The sequence below is a fragment of the Phoca vitulina genome, unplaced genomic scaffold (assembly GCF_004348235.1).
Source record: "Phoca vitulina isolate PV1807 unplaced genomic scaffold, GSC_HSeal_1.0 scaffold20, whole genome shotgun sequence".
In the NCBI taxonomy this organism is placed as follows: Eukaryota; Metazoa; Chordata; class Mammalia; order Carnivora; family Phocidae; genus Phoca; species Phoca vitulina.
This window is the reverse complement of record NW_022589723.1, coordinates 40,900,381-40,923,900: the sequence shown is the minus strand read 5'-3', so window position 1 is coordinate 40,923,900 and position 23,520 is coordinate 40,900,381. Positions and strand designations below refer to the sequence as shown.

Sequence of the window (23,520 nt, the reverse complement as noted above, 5' to 3'; positions counted from 1 at the left end):
CTATGCCCATTTTAAAAATAAGCAAACAGGTTTTCAAGGGCCAAGTAACTTGGCCAAGCTCACAGAACTTGTGAGTCACGAAATTGAGCATCAGATAAAAATACCTGGCTTCGGTAGCTGGGTTTGTTCGTCCTGCTCTGGTGAAATAAATAAGTAGGCATGCACTGAAGACTGGGAAATGCATACTGTAGGTTGGTTCCTCAAGGCGAACATTTTTCTAGGTACCATATTTTTTTTTCACCCAAATCTGCAGCCTTTCTCATTGATGCAAGCCGGATGGACACATGGACCGGACAGAGAATTTCTGGCAGTAACAAGGCCGACGGGAAGAGACAGGGCGGGAGAAAGGTGGGGGCAGGTTTTCGGATGGGCAGAGGAAGGCGCCCGCGGGGCTCTCCCCTCCCGGCAGCCACCGCTAGAACCGAGGAGCCGTTGGGCCCGCAGCGGACCGCCACAGCGCCGCGGCCCGTCCCCAGCGCCGTGCGGCCCAATCAGCGCGCGGCCTGGCGCCCCGCCCCTCCGCCGGGGCCATATAGGCCTCGGCCTGGCCAACCCCATCACCGCAGTTGTCGCTCGGGCGCCAAGCTGCGGGAACCCTAGGAACGGCGGCCACCGCCCCCTGCGCGTCGCGTTCCCTCCTCCCCACGTACGCCGCGCCGCCAGTCCGCAGCCGCCCGCGGAGCGCAGCCGCGGGCCTGAGCCCCCGCCGGCCTCCTTCCTCCCGTCTCTGTGTCCGCGGCGGGCCGGAGCGATGCGGCTGGGCCCGAGGCCCGCGGCGCTGGGGCTGCTACTGCTGTGCGCTGCGGCAGCCAGCGCCGGGGACGCCGAGGAGCTGCACTACCCGCAGGGCGAGCACCGCAGCGACTACGACCGTGAGGCGCTGTTGGGCGGCCAGGTGAGGTGGCCAGGCCCGGGGCTGGGAGGGTCGGGCCTCGAACCGCGGCTTCCGCGGGCTTTGTCCCGGGACAAAGAGGGGCGGCCAGGCTAGGCCTGGCCCGGGCGGCCTGACAATGGGGTCCGGGCGGGGCGCCGCTCACTCTCTGGGGGACCCCGAGGCCTCTACGCCTGAGGAAATAGCGCGGCCCGGGAGCCGGATCCCTTCCACCCCGACACGGGGCATGGTCACTGAGGGTGTGTAGGAGGCAAGGGCCTTGGAGAACAGGTGTGGTCACCCCAAAAACCCTGGGCAGAGAAGGCTTCTGGTAGCCTTATTTTTTTTCCACCATTTTGCCCCACTGATAGTAATGCTCTATCCCTCTGTGTATCGCTTACCCCCCCCCCCGAAGGAAGAAGTCGATGAATATGTTAAACTCTCCCCCGAAGAGCAACACAAAAGACTGAAGTCAATCATAAAGAAAATTGACTTGGACTCAGATGGCTTTCTCACGGAAAGTAAGGACGTCCTACACAACTAACAATGGAGAAGTCCCTTTGTAGGAGACAGAAACACGAACATTTAAGCAGGGCTGTCTGTTGCGTGTAGATTGCTAGTGTTGCAACAAATGAGAGTGTACTGTGAGAAGGGGAAAAAGACATGCTGAGTAGGTTTATATCTGAAAATCTTTAGATATAGGTCCCAAGTAAAAATCAGGACTTTCTCCAGTAATACATAAACATCGTTGACTCAGTCGATATGTGCAAGTCATACATTGAACAAACACCGTATTCCTCGTAGGAGTTTTATCAGTGTCAACAATATGTCAGAAACCTTCTTATGGCATGGCATGATTTATTGCTCTTTTGATATATGTTTCACTAGGAATTTAAGGATTTGCATCTGTTTTTAAGTGGAAAAAGACCTGTTGCATGTGAATTTATGATAATCACAAATTATTACAGCTGGTAGGGGTCTTAGAATCATCTTGTCCACCTCTCTTTGTAGAGCTGAAGATACTGAAGTCCAGAGGGGTAAGTGCCTTTCTAAAATGAGTGGCAAAGCCAGGACTAGAATCCAAATTTCTTGCTCTTAATTCAGTTTTTAATATCCTTCACTTAAAAAAAAAAAAAAAGTCTGAGGGGCACCTGACTGGCTGGAGCATGCAATTCTTGATCTCTGGATCATGAGTACAAGCCCCAGGTTGGGTGTAGAGCTTACTTTAAAAAAAAAAAAAAATCTGAGTGCTCTTAGGTAGTTTCTCCAGTCAGAAATGAAATGCACAGAATATTAAAAGAATATTCAGTTGCTTTGCAACTGTCTCTCCTCATTGCTTAATTCAAGTGGTGAACCGTATCAACTTTCCAAATTGATCTTCCAAAAAAATTCAGGAGATATTTTGCTATAACTCTTATAGCTTACCATCTAAGGACTGAAGTTGCTGGAGAGAGAATTGCAAACTAATTGGTAAATTTAAGATGCGTTGTCAGTAAAATTGGTGCCCTTGGGAATATTAAGATTTTGGTTTCTCTAAATAAAAACAAAAGCTTTAGACTGTAGTCCACTAATAGGTCTGTCCATCTTTGATTACACTAGCAAGCACACAGAAAAAATTGATTTGGAAGACTGTGGTACCTGTCTGTAAGGGCCTGTAAATATTCAAATATTTAATAGTAAACTTTAAAAAATTTTAAAGTTAAAAGGAACTTAGTTCAAATCTTCATTTTACATATGAGAAAAAAACTTGAGAGGGCAAACTTGCCCCTTATGACAGAGCTGAAGTGTGAACCCATGTTTCTGGCCCCTTTTCCATTCTGTATTCTATTATGTCACGATGATCTCTTTAAATAAACCAGAAGAAACCCTCATTGTACTTGTAGGACCCTTCAGAGAAGTTTGCTAATTTGCACTTTAAAGTCCAGGACTGGACTTAGGTTCTTGAAAGAGAACAAAATTCAGTGGAAGGAGTTTGGGCTTTGGAGCCAAACATAGGTTTGAATCTGGATTCTGCTACTTACCGGCTGTGAGTCCTCAATTCCAAATGGCAATTTCTTTAACTGTAAAATAGATTAGATTAGAAATGGAAATGGAAAATGATAAGAATTGCCTTGTTTTGAAGATCAGAGACAACATATGTGGAGGACCTGATATATAATAATTGCTCAGTACATGGTTGCTATAATAATTGTAATTCTGCCTTAATTTAGAGTTTCAGGAGAGACAAAGTGCCTTTTCTATTCACCTGACCTCCCCCAGACCAATAAAGGGGTACCACTCTTTAAACCAAATGGTGTGTTACCTTTAAACCAAATGCTGTACTCTTGCTATCCTTGCAAATATTCATGTTCTTCTCCCTACCACCTTTTTTCTATAATGCAGTGTAGTAAATATCTCTGAATAGATTTTTTAAAGTTGACCTGAATGTGGACATTAGAGATTTAGAAACTTTCCCCCATGTCTTCAGGTACCAAGACAGAGCTGTTGCAAGAAGGGCTTAAGTCATAAATGCTACCCATACTTTTGTTAAAATTTTCTCCAGAAGTTTTATGATGGTTGAAGGACATATACTGTAACAATGTTTCTCAAACTTCAGTCACTTGAATACATTTTCACAATTTAGGCCCTAGCTACTTACCATCTATTATTTCCTTAATATGGTTTTGATTCAACTCAACATAAAATTTATTTTAAAGGTAAACTTTATATTACTTTCATAAATGGAAAACACTTTTTTCTAATACATATTAGAATAAATAGGTCATTATTAACGTATTTGTACCTCCTGAGAGATCTGTGATAGTTAGCAAACGTTATCTGCAATTTTGTGGATGATAATTTTTAAAAGTCAAGTACTATTTTGGCCAAGTGGTAATTCATTTAACAAATAACTGATTGAGCCAGGTACTTTCTAGGAATTTAGAGTACCTCAATGAACAAAACATACCCAAACTCTACTCAAGGACCTTGCCTTCTATTTGGATCACATATTGTTATATTCTTGGACTCCAAACCACTCTCACACCTTCTACTCCTATTTCTATGGATACAACTGGGCTAGTTCTCACTCAGTATTTGAAAACACTCAAGATTTTTGTTTTCTTTTAGAGAAAGTTTAGAAACCTTCACTTCTGTAAATATCAGAATTATTGTCAACATTCATTTGTGTTCTGGGAAATTCTCACAGGCGAACTCAGTTCGTGGATTCAAATGTCTTTTAAACATTATGCTATGCAAGAAGCAAAACAACAGTTTGTTGAATATGACAAAAACAGTGATGGTAGTGTGTCATGGGATGAATACAACATTCAGATGTATGATCGTGTGATCGACTTTGATGAGAACACTGCTCTGGATGATGCAGAAGAGGAGTCTTTTAGGCAGGTGAGTACCAGTGTGCAAGTTGTTCCTTTTGATCATACAGTTCACTTTTCCTTCCTGCATGAATGAGCACAAGAGGGCCTGAGCTCATAGACTGGGGTTGCCTTGTTCTCTGGGCAATCACCTGTTCCACTTCACTGGTCATTTTGATGATTTCCTTTCTAGCGGGATTTTGACCTCTTATTCTGCACTACCTAAATTATCCTTGCATCTGTTTTTCTCAGCGGCATCATTTGTCCTCATTTTGAGTTGCTTTTTAGTGTATTTTGAATATATATCTCAATATTTTATTTTTTGTTATTATTGAACAGTTTTATATCATAGTTACTAAGAATATAGAGGCCGATTCCCATTTTTAAGCAGACAGGTTTATATAAAATAATACAAAATTTTTTAAATTATAATAAAATACACGTAAAATTTAACCATTTTTAAGTGTGCAGTTCCATAGTGTTAAGTACCTTCACACTGTTATACAACCCATCTCCAGAGCTCTTTTCACCTTGCAAAACTGAAATTCTAAACCCATTAAACAACTCCCCATTCCTTCGCCTGTAGGCCCCTGGCAACCACCATTCTACTTTCTGTCTCTGAATTTGACTCCTCTTGGTACCTCATATAAGTGGAATCATATATATTTTTGTCTTTTTGTGAGCAGCTTACTTCACTTAACATAATGTTCTCATAATGTTATGTGTGAGAATTTCCTTTTTAAGACTGAGTAATATTTTATTGTGTGAATATACCACATTTTGTTTATCCATCTACTGATGGATACATGGGTTGCTTCAACTTTTGGCTATTGTGAATAATGCTGCTATGAACATGGTTGTACAAATACCTCTTTGAGACCCTGCTTTTAATTCTTTTGGGTATATACCCCAAAATGGAATTGCTCGATCATATAGTAATTCTATTTTTAATTTTTTGAGGGACTGCCATATGGTCTTCCATAGACGCTGTACCATTTAAAATAACTCATTTTTGAAGATTTAGTATCACTATGAGTTTTGTTGATTCTCATGGTTTAATTTGTCAAAATTAAAAGATGTTCTAATGCTTCTTAAGCAGAGGTGAGGAAGACCATTTTTATTTAGGAATTAATAAGAACTTTTAGTAATTTGTAGGAACTTTTCAAGACAAAGGACTATAAGCTTAAGAAATTGCTATTTCAATACTTCTATATTTCAAAGGTAATTATAAAGACTTTTTATATTTAAATAAAGATTTTATTTTATTTATTTTAGAGAGAGAGAGAGAGACAGCATGTGGGGAAAGGGAGGGAGAGGGACAAGCAGACTCCCCCTGAGAGCAGAGCCTGATTCAGAGCTCAATCCCAGGACCCTGAGATCATGACCTGAGCTGAAATCAAGATTCAGATGCTTAACTGACTGAGCCACCCAAGCACCCCATTATAAAGACTTTTTTTTTTTAAGATATGTTTTTATATGTGGAAAAAAACAAAACCAAACACCTTGTAGCAAACTATTATTCCCAAAATACTAGTCAAGAGTGCTTGGAAAACATTTGAGCCTCTTCTGTTCCTTTACTTATCCCATTGTGGGTACCTACCTTTTAGTTTTTGTTGTGGCCATATTTATCATTGTACATGCTGTTTATTTTAGAATCATATTGGCCACTTGAACTCTATAGGCCATCACTAACACAAAGTGGATTGCTTTTTCTGCTAACGATTATGCATATGCTCTGCATATGCCACCATTGTAGAGTTTAAGGGCTTCAGCCTTGGAGCCAGTCTGCCCAGCTTCACATCCAGCTGTATAATTTAACAGTTGTGTAGTTGTGGGTAAGTTATTAAACTTCCTTATGCCTCAGTTTCCTCATATCAAAAAAATGAGGATAATAGTATGGAGAAATAGTAATATATTTATTATACTGTACTATTAAATATACTATTGTAGCAGCTGGGCTGGTAAACAGTTCTCTGTTGACTTAAGAGAATATTGTTGAAGAAAGCATGTGTGATTCACGTAGGTTTGTATTTAATATTTAGTATAGAATTAGCTTTTTAAAATTGTTGAAGCATTGGTTAACTATATCAGTTTTAGATTAATTAAGATTCCTTTTCACTTTTTTCCTCCTTATTTGGGTCTTCATCTTACAGCAGACTGAAGAGAGTGGAAATCAGTCTTTTTACCACTTAGTGCTAAAAAAGAAACAAATGATAATGAGATTTGGGATTTGTCTGTCTAGAGATATCCTGTAGGAATTAATTAATCTTAAAAGCACCATTCGAGTTCTGAGACTTTTCTAAAACCAAACCATGGTATGATATTATGATTTCCCTGCTAGGTAACAAGAGAAGTTAAATACAGTATTTTAAAATCTTACTAGAAAAAATAAATAAATAAAAAATAAAATCTTACTAGAATCAGATTATAATTGTGTCCTTTTTTTTTTTTTTCCTTTTGGCACCCAAAAGATTTAATGATATCCCATCAAAACATGAGAAATATGTGTTTGGTTTCTTGAGTCTGTATTCTTGGGCGGGTGTGATTAGTAACAGATGGTGGTGTTGAGAAGAAAATCTTCACTTTGAAGAGATACAGGACTCATTAATATAAACTGCTTTTGAACAGTTTTTGTTTTAAAAAGTGTCTGGTTCTAATATTGTGTTCACCACCCAGGTACTCAGTACATGTTGATTATAAGACTGTACTTTTTAAGAATGAATTAGATAGATCTTAATAGTGTTAGGGAATTGATGGATCCCTAAAATGAACACTTCTCAATGGGAGTCCTATTGGTTATTCTGTGACAACCCAGGAATATCCCTACATGAGATATTATCTCATGTCTCTTTTCATGTCTCTACATGAAGTTCTAATCATAATGCTTTATTAGAATTTGATATAAACCCCCTAAAATTGGACGTGGGGTATAAAGATGAACCCAGAAACTTCTGCATTATTCTTCAAATTAAAAAAGCAAGGATGAAGAATGGATCAGTCTTAATCAAAGTTACAGACTTAACATTATACCATAACTAACCAACAAAAGTAATTGGATATCTAAATAAAATAAATTTTTTCTATATGGAAGCCTATTAAAAACAACAACAAAGGGGTGCCTGGGTGGCTCATTCAGTTAAGCTTCTAACTCTTGCTTTCAGCTCAGGTCATGATTTCAGGGTCTTAAGATGGAGCCCCCTGTCAAACTCTGTACTCAGCCAGGAGTCTGCTTGAGATCCTCTCTCTCCCCCTCTCCTTCTGCTCCGCCACCCCCGCCCCCCGTACTTTCTCTCAAATAAATAAATCTTAAGATAAAATTCAGGCATCAAATTTTTTTTTTAATTTTTCATAAGTTTCCATGTAGAGAATGGAGATAACCTGTAGTAAGGACCCTCTTGTGCTGTGAAATGCCTGAAAAAGCATTTCTTTATGTAATGATGAACAATTATAGTCAGCACTTTTAAGCAGGATAATTAAAGTTTGGGAACCTACCTGGCAAAAGTTCATTTGGTGTAACTTCCAAAGCCAGCTGCTGAACGTGCATGTACAAGCAATATTTATTTATGTAAGATATAATCTGGGATGTGGCTCATCAAAATTTTTAAGACCTAGATTTTTGTTCTGGTATCACACATTATATATTTACTCATGTAAAATCATAAGTCTACCAAAAGATGGCAGATTTGTGCTTCACAAGTTTCTGTTACAATATGAAAATAAATGATTATGGTCGTTTCTACCTTTTTACTACTGTATGTAGCACTTTCTATTCTCCACTGGAATACGATATTTTTACACAGAAAAAAAAAAGTGTGCTGAGGTTTTATGAAACTGACAGCCTTTTTTGTTGTTATCTTTTGCCATTTTGGAAAAACAGTCTTTCTGTGTATTGGCTTCTTTAATTTGAGTTGCTCTTAAATGGTTTTCTTCAAATGACCATGAATAAAACTGCTTTTTAAAATCTCATTATTTAATCTTATTTTAAAAATCTGAGAAATGTGAACCAGAAAACTACTTTCCTTAATTTTTTTAAAAACAATCTGAGCTTGCTGAAAGAGATCCTTTCTTTCCATAGGCAAATTTGGCCAAATTCAGCTCCCACTGCTGAAACATGGACCTTTTTGCTCCAAACTGAAGGGTTCTTTCATAAGGAAATCTAAGCACTTAGTATTTTGAATAATGGTTTATTCAAAAAGAACTTGATGGACTCAACAAAGTATCTCAAATTCTTGTTTGTCTACCTCTCCCTGTGTTAAACCCCTGAACATCAAGTGTAAATTATTTGGTCTAGTTATCTGAAATTAAGAAACACGAAGTTAAAAGCAGCTATTTGGAAACAAGTTTGTTGTTGTTGTTGTTGTTGTTTCTGTCATGATTTGGTAAGTATAACTGGCTAATGGAAACTGGATGGTTTAAAAGATGAATTCTTTGGGGGAAGAAGTGAGCCTCTCCACTGTAAATCAGTCATTGTAAAAGAAGTAGTGTTCAGTAAATGACGGCCACCTAACTTCTATTCTAGAAAACTGAAAAGAGCATTTCTTTTCAACAGTGAGACACATAAATTAAAAGCTCCTAAAATATTTGAAATTGTGTGTTTTTAAATGTGCTGTTTAATACATGTAGTTTATAGAAAGGAGAGTTTTTCCCAGAAATACTCAAAATGGAATTTATGCAGAATTAGCAATATAGCACTATTGGCTTCCAAGGCTCTTGATTACAGAATTACCTTTGAAAAATGCATTAAAAGCATTTTGTCCCTAATAGCTGCTATTTGATTTACTACTTGAGCATACTTTACAAAAAGAGAAAAAGGAAGATTTACATAACCTCAAAATAGGTCCACTTCAGCTTTTGATATTTATGCCTGAACATACATAATTATTAACACTATAAAGAGACTACCAAGAATAGACTTCCAAATATTAGATACATATACCAAAAGTATTCTCATATGAGGACTGTTTTTCTGAAACCTGTTAACATTTTTGCAGAGTCATTCCAAGGACCAGAAACAATTTGATAATGGCATATCAAGAATTAACACATAGTCTGCATTTATTGCTTTTTGGGCATTCAAAACAGCTGAGATTGTTAAAGAAGAGAGTGTGCAGTACTGTAGAAGAACAGGGAGGATCAGAGTCCAACCTATTTTAGCTGTATTTCTGACATCCCTCTCAATAAATCATTTACTTTCCGTTCTCTATCAGTAATAATAATATGTAACATGTAACATATTACATTTTTTAAATGCTCAGGTTTACTAATTGCTTGATAGGGGTCCTCATCCCAATTGCTTAATAGAGAGTTTTATCCCGATTTTATAGTTGAGAAAACCAGAGAGGGTAAGCAATTTGCCCTAAGTTAAGCAAAATGCCCTTGCCACAGCTGGTAAGTGGCATTGCTGGAATTCAGATCTGCGTCTCTGACTCTAGAGTCTGTCTCTCTATTGCTTCTCATAAATGTTTGTGATTTTTCTAACCTACCTTCAAGGGAATGATGTGAAGGAAGATAAGATAATGTATGAGAATGTACTTTAGATTTCACATAGTATGTAATTTTCAAAGTATGTATAATGATGTTTCCACATGGGTGAGATCTTAATCATGTTCAATGTTTAATTTTCAAAGCTTCATTTAAAGGACAAGAAGCGATTTGAGAAAGCAAACCAAGATGCAGGTCCTGGTTTGAATCTTGAAGAATTTATTGCTTTTGAGCATCCTGAAGAAGTTGATTATATGATGGTAAGGAAGAAAAGTTTTAAGAGAGTTCTTGAGTGACCAAAACTTTAAAACTTGTTTTTTTCTAAGTCATTAAAATGAATTGTATGGGGCAACTGGAATTTTAAGAGACAGCAAGATCCAAAGTTCTCCCCACTTAAGATAGGGGTGGGAAAGGGTTTCTGGTGGTGGGGGGAGGGGTGCTGATGAGAAGGTAGAAGGTAAATCTCCATCATATGGAGGGAGAAGGTAAATCTTCCTGGCTGTTTTCTCCTGCACAGCCACATTCCCTTCATTGCCTTCCTTTTTGTAGCTTTCAGACTTTTCTCTGTTTTCCAATATCAGTAACATCAGTATTTCCTGTTTAGTTTACAACATCACTTGCAAAAACTTTGGCTCTGGGAAAACTTATCACCTTTGGATCCCTTTTGATAGGGTTTTAGGGGGTGATGAAGCTGCTACTGACTAATGTGTTTACAGCAAGAGGCATAATGAGTCTTCTCATCCCTTTAGTACTTAAAAGAAGTACCAGTTCTTCAGAATTTTTGTTGAACTCTACATTTAACTCAACAAACATTGATTGAGTCCCTACTATGACTTGGCAAGCTTCTTGAGAAACTATCATGTTGGAGAGTAAAGACTAATACAACAAATAGCTTTGTAGAAAATAGACTAAATATTTATATTAAGGTTTATTGTCTAGCCTCAGCCTCTAGCTGTGTGGCTTGGTTCTCTGGATATTTCAGGGAGGGAAGATACAGCTTTATGTTAAATGGGTCATGGTTAGAAGCTGCTGCCTTTGAATAACAAGGGTGCAGATAACATTTTTCTCCATAGCTCAGTGGCAGGACACGACTGTTGCCACCACTTTTGCCATTGAGGCTTCTGGTTTCTCACTTGGCACAAAATACATAACCTAATTTTAGAACAGTGCAGAGCACAATTTGTTCAAGTGCCAAAATTAAGTTGAGACAAGCTAATTGCACCCTACCTAGCATGGCAGGCAGAGCATGATGGATACTGATTATCTGAGGGATTAAGGAATAATTGACTTGAAGACTGGGGAGGGGAATGACCAGTGAAAGCAATGAAATAATTTGGGCATACCGTGCTGCAGTCTGAGAGTATGATGTGGCAGTGGCATGAAATGGACGTGAACATCGTTTTGAAGGAAGTACAAGCAGGAATGTTGACTGACTAAATAAGTATGAGAAGAGAAAGGAAGAGTCAGAGATGACTCTGAGGTTTTGAGCTTGTGTAAAATGATTAAAATGGTAGTACCTTTGACAGAATGGGGTGTGTCAGGATGGGAAAGGATGTTCTTTGATTGTGCCGAGTTGGAGTTGATTGCAGCACATAAGAGGTGTGATCATATAAAGTGGTGTCTCATTTAGAGCAGCTTCATTAATTCGTATTTACCTTAATTTGTTTTGGTGTATCACTTTTTCCATTTAAGGATATATTTGATAAAGGAAAAGGCAGGGTGCAAGATCAACTAGGTGATTTTGATTTGGATTAAAAGTTAGAATTTAGAGAAACTTTCATTCATAAAGTTCCAAAATTTATTTTAACCATGGCAACATTATTGAAATAAGTCTGTTGTTTCCCAAGAGGATAACTTGAGTGGAAGAATAGTCATTTTAATCAGGGATTCTTAACATATCTTGCATCAAGACTCCTTTAAAAATAAAGAGCAGTCGGGGCACCTGGGTGACTCAGTAGGTTAAGCATCTGACTCTTGATTACGGCTCAGGTCATAATCTCAGGGTTGTGAGATCGAGCACAGCGCCCGGCTCACACTGGGTGTGAAGCCTGCTGAAGAGTCTCCCTGTCTCCCTCCCCCTACACCCCTCCCTCTTTGCAGTCGCGTGTGTGCGCACGTGCACTAGTGCTCTCTCGCACAGAAATAATAAATAAAAATAAGCAATCTATGGACTCTGTCCCAGAAAAATCACATATGCTCATATACACAAAATATGGGATAATAATTTCAGGAGATTCTCAGATTCTCTAAAAGTAATCTTTGGATCTCTGGTTAAGATCCCGATTTCTATATATAAAATCTGTAACATTTGATTTTTTAAAAAGTAACAACTTGTATTTAAGTGTTGTTTCATACAAATATAAAGGAAGCCCTTGGGTTTGGCTAGAATTGGAGACTTGAGAATATATTTTCGTTACAGTTGTGATGCTAGAATCCAGGCTGAAAGGTATTTGGGTGGCAGCAGGTAGTGAGGAAATGAGAATAATAAACGTAACCTATAAGAGACCTGGCATGGGAGAAAAGAAACCAGGATGGTAATTAAAGCGTGCAGGGGACTTGAATGTGTTTAAAGGCATAGAAGAAGGAGCTAACAGAGAAGAGAGTGGAGCCTTAGGAGAGGCCAGAGTTAAAAGTGAAAGAAAGCACTCAGGAAATGAGAAAGGATGGGATCTAAGAAGACTGTTGAGGGCTTCACTCTAGAGAAGGGGGAAAGATAACTAATTCCTGAGATTGAAGGGAAGGATGAGAGGAATAGGCATCAAAATAGAGGTAATTAAAGGGGAGAATGCAATGCTGGTAAACAGGCATTTCAGAAGCCTTGTTTGGAAAAATGGGTGGGTGTTTGCCAAGAGAGTATTTGGAGAGTGTTTCGGTAAGACTCAAAGTGGAGTTTTCAAAAAACAGCTTTAGAGTATGTGTTAGGGAAACTGAGGCAGAGACAGACTTCCAAGCTGCAGTGAGAACCCACTGAAAGGGGAAAAAATTATAAGGATTAGGTTTGTATTTCTGTTTCTCTTTCTTTTAGACTTTATGATTCTGAAATAAAGGAGAACGTGATGTGGGTGTGCTGTGCAGGGTGGAGACTGGCAAAGTAAGAAAAGGTAGAAGATATAGGAAGGTAATAAGGGAAGAACCGAAATAGCTGGCCATTAAACAGGTTATCTTGGGTCCAGTATAACTAGAAATCGTGTAATCCTGGGGTTAGAGAGGACTGGTTGATAAGCCATGATAAGAAAGAGGTACAGATTTGGGGCAGTTTGGGGTGGATGGGGTAGATTTGGTGGAAGAGGAAGCAGGGAGGTGTAGGTTTATGGGGCCTGGCACCTTTGCTTTAGATCTGGAGGCAGAACAACAGTTCTGGGCGGAGGGATCCAAGATAAGGGTTCTTTTGGGGTTGTTAATGGACTGGAGGGAAAGTGGAGTTAAGGAAGACCAGGGTAGTAAGAGGTGTCCTTTTGAAGAAGGAGGGAAACATGCAGAAAATAGGAGTTTGAGTTTAGTGCCGAGGTTGTTTAGGAGGGCAAAGCAGAGTTCTTCTCGCTAGTAGAAGCTTAAAGATGTTGAATTTAAAGCTACTCAGTACTTGTGGTTTTATTCCTGTCTCTAAATTCCACTGTTTAGAAAGATTGTCTTGCGAGAATGGACAACAAAAATGATTATTCCTAAAGAAGTTCTATACTGGAATAGATTCAGGTGGTGGTGGGAAAATTTTGTGACTAATTGTTTTATTTTGGTTTTTTTATGAACATGCAATAGGAATTTGTCATTCAAGAGGCTTTAGAAGAACATGACAAAAATGGTGATGGATTTGTTAGTTTGGAAGAATTTCTCGGTGACTATAGGCGGGATCCAAGTAAGTACCCTGGGTGTGTGGAAGGAGGGAAAAAAGCATGGAATTAAAGAAGAAAGGAATTGAGAGACAGTCTTGCTCATTGAGAGCTGTGTTTGACAGAGGAAAATGGAACAAGAAAGAGGTGCACCTGATTTCTGCTTGTTCTGCCAAGTTCTCCTTCTAGTGAATAGCTACTTCTGACCAGTTAAAAATGAGTGGCAGTAGTGTAAAATAAACTTTTACTACAAGCAAAACAGAAGGACTCCGCTTACGTGAGAACGTGGTCTTGCTCACTTTTAGTTCCATGTCTGGATTCAAAGATTTTTCTTCCTTTCAAACAAATAATGTCATTCTCAATTCAAATGGGCGAGAAAGTAAAGGTTGATACTTTTAAACAAAATCCTGTACCTTTGCATGTAGATCTTAAAAGAGAAACAAAATACTATAAATACTGGTGTAGAAGGTGTCTTACTGAGTGTTTGAAATTTGAGGAGTTTGCATATGCAGCTTTTTCTATTCACGGCTGTCTTTTCAGACAGAATTGTTGCTGAAAAGCATCACTTCCTGTGAATTTCACTTTAAAATTACACATGGTATTACTTGCTAAGCACATGTAGGAAGCTTTATATAGTCACACGATGTACATAAAACCATTACCCAGCTCAACTGTGGGAAAACTAGATACCAGAACAAGTAGCAGCAGTTAACAGACTTACTAGTTTGTGATAATACACATCGATCTAGAAACTCTGAGCCGTTTAAACTTAAGTGTCACTTTGGAAAATCATATAGTGTGTACTTATGTCAGGACTTTTCAGATAAGTAGATCTGTTTCATTGGGCTTCCTTTATGTAGTAAGCTTTAAGTTCATTTCATTTATTCTAGGGACGTACCAAACTTCTTATTGGATACATGTTACATTCTTGTGATATTTATTGTTTTATTTTTGCCATTAAGCAGCAAATGAAGATCCAGAGTGGATACTGGTTGAGAAGGATAGATTCCTGAATGATTATGACAAAGATACTGATGGCAGGCTTGACCCCCAAGAGCTGTTGTCTTGGGTAGTACCCAATAATCAGGGCATTGCACAAGAAGAGGTGAGTGTTACAAAGTGACTATATACCCCTTTTTTCTCCCCCAAATTAGGTGCTAGTGATAAGAAAGGAAGTTCAAAGCCTTAAGCTGAAGAGAGAAGTACCAGAGTTGTTTGTCTAGGATCCGTGCATTGCTATTTCTTGACTGAAATCTGTGAGCTGTTTTAGATTATCAGGGAGACAAGGAAGTTAAGATTATATCATGTATTAATTTGACCACACAGTGAATTGAACAATTAAAGTTTATAATTTACCTATAGGGGCCCAAAGTGGGTTATATTAATTTGGTTTAACCTTGAGATATCCTAAATAGGAGTTGAGTAGGGAGGAGGCAGAACCTAGCAGAAATTAAGAAGGAGGATAATGAGAAAAGCGTAGACAGCCCTGGTTATAATATATAGTATTTTGAGATACTCAGACAGTAATGAGTACTTGGCATACCTGAATGATTTTGACAAATCAAATCACATCGAAACGTGAACATCTTGCTGAAAATACTTATTATACTTGATTTATTTTGTTTTGTTTTAAAGGCTCTTCACCTAATTGATGAGATGGATTTGAATAGTGACAGAAAGCTCTCGGAAGCGGAGATTCTGGAGAACCAGGACTTGTTTCTTACCAGTGAAGCTACAGATTATGGCAGACAGCTTCACGATGAATATTTCTATCATGATGAGCTTTAATCCCTGGGTAGATCTGAATAGAATACTGTCTTCTTTTATAATTTGTTACCAGCTTTACTTTTGTGATAAAATATTGATGTTATATTTTACACTCAAGTCTTACCACAGTCAAAATGATCTTACATGTAGATTGTAATTTTGGCCTTTTAGAAGAAAAATGAAACAAAACCTGGTATTTATTTCAAAATGTATTGAAGAAATAAAACAATATTGTGCCATATGACAACAAAATCTTTCCTAAATAATCCATCTGTTTAGTACTGTATTGTGGGATATTTGAGTTCTATTTCCATACTTGAAAAAATGGAGGATTTTAGAGATGCCTGAACAATATTATTTAAATAGTATGTGACTGAGCTATCAATTTTTCTTTTGTTTTAAGTAGATTTAACTTGGGGACTGACAGAAAGGACATTGTTTTTAGATTTAGCATTTTGTTTTAAAACCTTTAAAGGAACCTTTAGAAGGACTTATACCTCACATTTTAATGTTGAGAAGTTCTTACTTTTAAAATGGTTTCTATAAAGGGTTTTATTGTATGAAATAGAACTTTATATTTTTGCATATGTATAGATAGTAATTATATTTAATGTGTAACTATAGCATTATGGTGTGTGGAATTTGACATTGTCCAGAACTCTTCATTTTTGACTGATTAAAAATGAAATGTCCTATCTTTTTATATGTTTGTTTTTCTTTGATCTCCCAGATAAACCTAGAATTTAGAATAGGTTTTGTTGAATTATACATTATCTTACCTTATCCATTCCTATATTTGGGTAGTGAGTGTTCTCCAACCTTGAATTATTCTTGCTGCATATTATTTTGGTTTTTTTTTTCCTTTTTGATAAAAGAATCATGTTACAATTGAATGTATACCTGACATATTTCAGTTGGTATTGTAACAAATGTGGTTTTGCTGTTTGGTGCTAGAAATAATCATAAGAATTACACAGGCTGGGGGCGCTCAGTTGGTTGAGCATCTGCCTTCGGCTCAGGTCATAATCTCAGGGTCCTGGGTTCAAGCCTCATGTCAGACTCACCGCCCCACAGGGAGTCTGCTTCTCCCTCTCTGTCTGTCCCTCCCCCACCCCTGCTCATGCTCTCTCTCTCTTCTCTCAAATAAATAAATAAAATATTTTTTAAAAAATTACACAGGTTGAAATCAGCAGTAGAGCTGGTTAGTTATCAGTGGTAGAGCTCAGTATCTGTTATACTAAAAGTAAAATCATACTTGGTAAGTGTTTATCTATACCTAAATGGTCAGTTTTAACCTTATTCTGGAGATCAATTTATTTACCTTTGGGGGGAATAAGAAAAGTAAGAAGGTGAGGAATTTGAGTTTTCCTAGCCCTTACCCACAGTTTTTCTTTCTTTTTTAAAAAATTACTTTTATTTGTGGGGGAAGAGGTCAGCTACGTATTCTGTTAATCTTTTCCCAGACTAAAGTCGTGTCCTCTATGGCACACATAGCATTCCAGGGGCTTCACGAGGCCTTAATGAATATTTGGGAAAACCTGAAGCTCTTTTCTGATAGAATTGACAGCATCTGCCTCCCTCTCTCCCGTCCTCATCTTTGCTGATGTGAATTATGAATGCAAGTTGTAAACTTCTATACCATACTGATAGCTCGCTTAACTTGGTATCTAAAGTACAAGGTTTTCATTTCAACCTACAACACCTACCTGGTCACAGCAGTTTAAGAATTAAAGATATACCATTATCACTCACTCATCACTTGTCAGCCTTACTGAAATTGGGATATTTGGAATAACTAGTTTGCTTAGCATGATAACTATTTGTTTTTATTACTAGATTCTTCAAAATCTATACCAGAATTATTAGATAATTAGATACGGATTTTATTTTCATCTTAATGAGTTAAGAATTAGCATTCTACATTAAGCCTTGATATCATGCAGATATAAGAATTTTGGTGACATTAGAAGAACATCTGTTCTTTCATTCCTGGCAAGAAGAAAATTACATTTTCTAGCCCCCTTACAGATAGACAATAGCTACTTCTGACCAGTTAAAAATGAGTGGCAGTAGTGTGTGTCACTCCCAGACTGGGCCAGTGACAAACCCATTTTCTTTGCCATGGCATTGTAGAGAAGGCCTCAGTTGACACGGTGGGTCCGCAAGATCCCAGGGGCCTTGATTTCTGAGTGACCACGTGGAGGTCAGCTGGACCTTCTGGACTTTGCATGACCAAAAAATAAACTTTTACTATGTTAAGCCGCTGAGATTGTGTGCGTGTGTGGGTGTGTGTGAAGCCACTGAGATTTGGAGGAAGGGGAGGTGTATAACCACAGCAGAGCTTAGCTTATCCTGAGTGAAGATGTAGTATTAAACAGTTGGCTCTTATAAACATACAGAGAAAAAGAATTGTCTGCTTGAAAAGAGTTTCTGTATTTTCTGCTAAGTCAAACTAGAAAAATTTATTTTTAAGGCTTTTTTTGGATTTTAATTTTAATAAACCTTAAAAATAAAGCTTTTTATTTTTATTTTGATAGGAGAATTTAAATTTATCCTTATAACATGAGAGTAAAAATAGAATGTGGCTTTCTGAATTGTTGACTGATCCTAGCTAAAGGACATAATCACTTCCATTGTTTGACTGCAGGTACTACTTCACAATGGAAAAGTGGACAGGATTTGTACAAATCAATGCATATATGGTTCTGATTGGACAAATTTGCAGGATAGAAAATAACTGTCTAGTTTGTGACATGAATTTAAAGGAAGCCAGGACACTCAGGGTAAAAGCCATGATGCCGTATTTGCCTTACTTCTTTACATTGCAGTTTTTTTTAAAAAATAGGCTTTATTTTTTAGAGCATGTACAGGTCCATAGCAAAATTGAGCAAAACATATAGTGACTTTCCATATACTTTCTGCTCTCCACATGTGCACAGCCTTCCCGCTCCCAAAATCCTGTACCAGAGTTGGTATTTGTTACAATCAATGAACATACATTGACACAATATTATTACCCCAAGACCAAAGACCATAGTTTACATTGGGGTTTACTCTTGGTGTTGCACATTCTGTGGGTTTGGACAAGTAAATAATGACAGGTATCGACCATTATAGTATCGTACAGCATAGTTTCATTGCCCTCAAAATCATCTATGCTCTGCCTACTAACCCTCCCCATCCCCAACCCCTAGCAACCACTGAATTTACTGTCTCTAGTTTTGCCTTTTCCAGAATGTCATATAGTTGGAATCATACAATATGTAGCCTTTTCAGATTCCTTTACAGGTTTAAATGTAAGAAAAAAAATTGTGCTGTTGTTTCTCTAAGGTTTTGTGTAACAATATTTCCTTCTAAGTGAGAAATTTCTACTTAAGCTATGAAATCTTTTCCACTTGGGAAAATGATTTAAGAAAGGCAACTAGAGTTAAATTTTTGTTGTTTTGAGAGAGAGTGAGAAAGAGAGTGGAGGTGAGGGGGAGAGGGAGAAAGAGACTCCCAAGCAGGCTCCACGCCCAGAATGGAGCCCGACCTGGGGCTTGATCTCTCGATCCTGAGATCATGACTTGAGCTAAAATCAAGAGTTGGACACTCAACCAACTGAGCCACCCAGGAGCCCCTGGAATCAAGTTTTTGATAGAAATATAACAACTAATTTGCTTCATTTCAACATTGAGTTTTTGTGGAATAAATATTTGGCTAGATTTCCTGGCTGCTATAAATTTTTTTACGACTGGTATCAGTTGAGAGTATCTCAACTACTTAAGGGCCTCCAGAGAAGCTACCAAAATACAAAACATCTCAATTTTATTTGGAAAAAAAAGACTCAATCCAAGCACAAAGAAAAACAATTACCTAAAGTTTGCTATATCTTCATTTCAAATTAACCAAAGACAGAGAGTTCATGAGGTACAGAAAGGAAACTATTTGAGTTTATAAAACTATTTAAAAATGGTTAAAGGGATTTTTAGAAATCACATAGCCTTTAATCTTGGTTTTACGTATCTTAAAAAATAAAACCCTAATTAGTTCTCTGTTCTTCAAAGATATTTTTCTTCTCTTCTGAGACCAGGTTCCAGTGAACAGAAGGCATCACTGTTCTGCTCTCTTGTACATTAGCAGTGTTTGCAAAGTAACGCAGGTAAAGAGGCCATCCCATCACAAGGATACACTGAAATCATAAACAAAGGTCTTTTTGGTGCCAGCTGCTGGACTATCGGAATTGATGTTTTGTCATCTGCAACAGTGACATCATACAAGTGATTGATTTTCTAAGAGTACGCTAATGAAAAACTTGATCACATTTAATTGTGGACTACCTTCATGGCGGTCAGGAAAGGGAAGCTGGGCTAAGCTGAGACAGCTGTGATGAAGCTATTGATAGTTATTTTACCTGCCAGTTACACAGCAATGTAGTCAGTCTGTCCTCTTTCAGCCCTTCCACATTATAGACTACAACACCTCAGCAAAGCCCCCCTAACCCCCCAACAACCCACCAAAGCAAAACAACAATTAACACATGCTTAGAGAAGGCAAGAGATGAGGATGGTTTGTATTAATGCTACTCTCCTGCTAGACGTAAAGACCTGGTATTTACTAAATTTATGTGTGGCAAAAAGAAAAAGCACAACAGTTTATTTAGAAATCAATGTATTATCTTACAGTTTAAAAAAATGGAATGTAGGCTTTTTGAGGGCTGTAGCTGTATCTTCTTTACCATCATGTGTCCAGTATGTGATTAGCACGTAGTAGATATCTACTGAATGAATTTACTAATGGTACAAGATGAGAGAGCAGACATATATCAGTTGGTTTCAATGGCTGTGTGTTTTTTTTTTTTTTATGTCTCTTAACCTGTTCTTGCCTTGGGGTCTCTATGTTCTTTATCTCTTTGGGTATTTAAATATATCTATGTTAAAGTATCTTTGAAATGATTCTGTTAGTTCTAGTTATATTCCCATTTGTTAGTCCACTGACTCTCCCTCATTGTGGTTTGCAAATTGGGGCTGAATTCACATTTAGTGAGAGTTGTTTTCATGGGAATCTGGTATGTCCAACACTGTGGAAGTGTCCTTTGTTAAACCCCATGGTTTTATCTGTTCTAGACAGGTTTCTGTGTTAAATTTCTCAGCCTAAAGTTTCCATACTTCACAATAGAGTGAATTTAGACCTCCCATATATCTGCACAGGTACAGTTTTGGATCTCAATTTCTTATGTACCCATGATTGGCAGATACTACACTTCCTTTCTTCATTTCAGATCAGTGAGTGGTGTTTTTTCTAGTCTCCATCTCAAAGAGATCTTCCTTCCTTCATGGTCCTGGCCAGATTCCTCCTTTGTTTTTATTCCTTCTTTGTTTCTAGCACCTGGAAATTTCTCTTTCTCACTCTTGTACTCTGATCTATATTCTTAAATGTTTTAGATTGTATTTTATCCAGGATTTCCATATGTTTGGAGCAGGATTTCAGTCAGCCATAATTACTAGAAGCCTTAGTGTTAATTTATATAGAAAGAGAGCTGGAGATGTTATGTGGCCACAAACTGGTAGCATCTAATAATGCAAAAATAATGCAAAGTAAAAAATGCAGTCTTACATGCTTTTAAAATGAAAATGCTATGTGCTGATTATGAGAAAATTCCCGCTGCTAGTTAGATCTCATTTGCATTTTGTTCCTGAGACTTAGCCATGAGGTCAGAGCAAACCAGAGGCCAGTTGAGTCAACTAAATGACTAAACTAGAATTCTTAAAGTTCCTCAAAAGAAGAATAATGGGGACATGTCAAAAGGACACTGGTGTCATCTTGTAGGAGTTCCCACTGGCCAAATATGGTACAGTTTAAATATCAAAATGAATCATGGTAATAGATTATAACCTTTTGAATGAAATAAGAATCTATGTGTCCATGGTAATATAAAGTAATGAATTAAAAAATAAGTGAGAGGAAGAGGGAACCCACCTCCATATAGTAGAATGCCAACTGATAAATGTTGAACAGTTGAAGGAGTTAGGAAATCATCAACAGGGGCGCCTGGGTGGCGCAGTCAGTTAAGTGTCTGACTCTTGGTCTCGGCTCAGGTCATGATCTCACGGTCCTGAGATTGAGCACCGAGTCGGGCTCCACAGGGAGTCTGCTTAAGACCGTCTCTCCCTCTCCCTCTGCCCCTCACTCTCTCTCTCTCTCACTCTCAAATAAATAAATCTTTTTTAAAAAATCATCAATGGATGCTACAACTAGTGTGTGAAAGTTTGATAAAGAACATTACATTTATGGTTTCAAAGTATCTTGCCACAAATTACTTTTTCATTACAAAGAGAAAAATAGGAACTTTATAGGTGAGAAACCTGGTGGACACCACCTTAACCAAGTGATCAAAATTAACATCACCAATACTTGGACAAACTAGCATTGTATGTCTTTTGATATAGTCATTGAGAAGGACACACCATCATTTCTATGGTATTCCTGGCAAAAATAGTCTGAATCTAACTGCAGGGAAGCCTCGGACAGACACAAAGGGAGGGACATTCTACAAAATGCTTGCCCTATGGTCTTCAAACATGACATGTCAAGAAAGATAAAAAGGGTCAGGGAACCCTTCTAGTTTAAAAGAGATTAAAATATGACAGCGAGATACAACAAGTATCCTGGGTTGGATCCTGAAGAAAGGAAAAATAGGTATAAAGGACATTAATGGAACAATACTGGCATTTGGAAATGTACTGTAATTAGTTAATACTATTGTACCAATGATAAGTCTTACTTTTGACAATTGAACCGTGGTTTTAATGAGAATGTCCTTGTTCTAAGGAAATACACACTAAAGTATTTAGAAGAGAAAGAAACACCATGTCTGCAACTCACTTTCAAACAGTTCAGAAGAAAAATAAACTGTGTGTTAATGCATGGAGAAGGAGGGTGGGGAGGGACGAGAAGAGAAAGAGAATAATGATGCAAACAGGGCACAATGTAAACAGTTGGTGAATCCAAGTCAAAGTTATATTCTTGAAACTTTCCTGAGGTGTGAAATTATATCAAAATGTAAGAATTACTCCATAAAGTAGCTCCTGATGCTAGGACTGACCTTAGACCTTGGATCAAGGTCGATTCTGCAGATGGATATAACCAGGAGGTAAAGGCAGAAAACCAGGTGGGTCATTTCAGAGTTTACTGGAAAACACCACTAAGTGTATGGGCTTGTCAGGTTGACTTGGAGAAGATCATTTTGGTTGTGGGAATAAAACGATCTGCAACAGGCATGTGTAGCTAAAGTGCGGAGCCACCAGAGTTGGTCTCCATCTTTCTAAGCCCCAGTCCCCAATCCCATTCTCCTCTAGAAACTCAGTATTTCTGATGACCTCTGAAGCCCTCAACTCTTTCCTTCCCACTAACTTTCCTTATAAATTCCCATACCCTCCACATTATCCCCTTTTTGACTTCTGTTCCTACCCTCTTGAGATCTTTGAAAGCAGAAAAATATTTCCTCTCTCATTTCCATTTGTATCATATTCAAGTTTTTATTATAACTGCAAAGGTTGGCAAAAGAGAAAGAAAGGGACCCTACATCCTTTGGTGTATGGTGACCTTATTCAAAACCCCATGAGAGAAGAGAGCTCACTAATGACACTGACAGGATAAAATCCCAGGCAATCAGGCTCACAGCAGAGAACAAACCGAGTTTTGATGGCAGAAGCCTACCAGGGAAGTTGGGTCCCTTCACCTGTTTGCTCACCTGGGCTGGCATCCGTGGACATGCAATCAAAACAGAAGCTCTGGGGCGCCTGGGTGGCTCAGTCAGTTAAGCGTCTGCCTTCGGCTCAGGTCATGATCTCAGGGTTCTGGGATCAAGCCCCGCATCGGGCTCCCTGCTCAGCGGGAAGCCTGCTTCTCCCTCTCCCTCTGTCTGCTACTCCGCCTGCTTGCGCGCTCTCTCGCTCTCTCTAATAAATACATAAAATCTTTAAAAAATAAGAGAAGAGAAGAGAAACAGAAGCTGGGGGGCTGTCAGCAGGGCAGCTCCCCGGGTAGTCCACTGTGCTCCTGGCCCCCACAGTGGGAGCCCCGCCTCACTGGCTTTCTCTTCGTTTGGGGGCTGTGGTCTCAGTCAGGGTTTCTCCACCTTAGCACAGTTGGCGATGGGGGCTGATTCTTGGCTCGGAGGCTGTCCTGTGTGTAGCAGGATGTTGAGGAGTGTCCTTGGCCTCTATTGGTGAGATGCCAA

The 23,520-nt window shown here is 38.4% G+C and overlaps 1 protein-coding gene across 2 annotated transcripts; it reads left to right on the top strand.

Annotated features, from left to right (window-relative positions):
• The first annotated feature begins 664 nt into the window (after nt 1-664).
• On the top strand, nt 665-15,994 carry RCN2 (reticulocalbin 2). 2 transcript variants are annotated; one of them, XM_032417667.1, is made up of 7 exons: nt 665-895; nt 1,287-1,392; nt 4,059-4,255; nt 9,852-9,965; nt 13,462-13,558; nt 14,498-14,637; nt 15,168-15,994. In XM_032417667.1, exons 1-7 carry the CDS (start codon nt 752-754, stop codon nt 15,318-15,320), a joined length of 951 nt encoding a protein of 316 aa, XP_032273558.1. In that variant the 5' UTR covers nt 665-751; the 3' UTR covers nt 15,321-15,994. The 2 variants fall into 2 exon arrangements, with proteins under 2 accessions (XP_032273558.1, XP_032273557.1); XM_032417666.1 differs by having other exon boundaries at nt 14,495-14,637.
• The last annotated feature ends 7,526 nt before the right edge of the window (nt 15,995-23,520 follow it).

Coding starts and splice junctions, on each gene's coding strand:
- RCN2 (XM_032417666.1), top strand. CDS start 752: ATGCGGCTGGGCCCGAGGCCCGCGGCGCTGGGGCTGCTACTGCTGTGC. Junction 1,393..4,058: donor AGATGGCTTTCTCACGGAAA/GTAAGGACGTCC, acceptor AAATTCTCACAG/GCGAACTCAGTTCGTGGATT. Junction 4,256..9,851: donor AAGAGGAGTCTTTTAGGCAG/GTGAGTACCAGT, acceptor TAATTTTCAAAG/CTTCATTTAAAGGACAAGAA.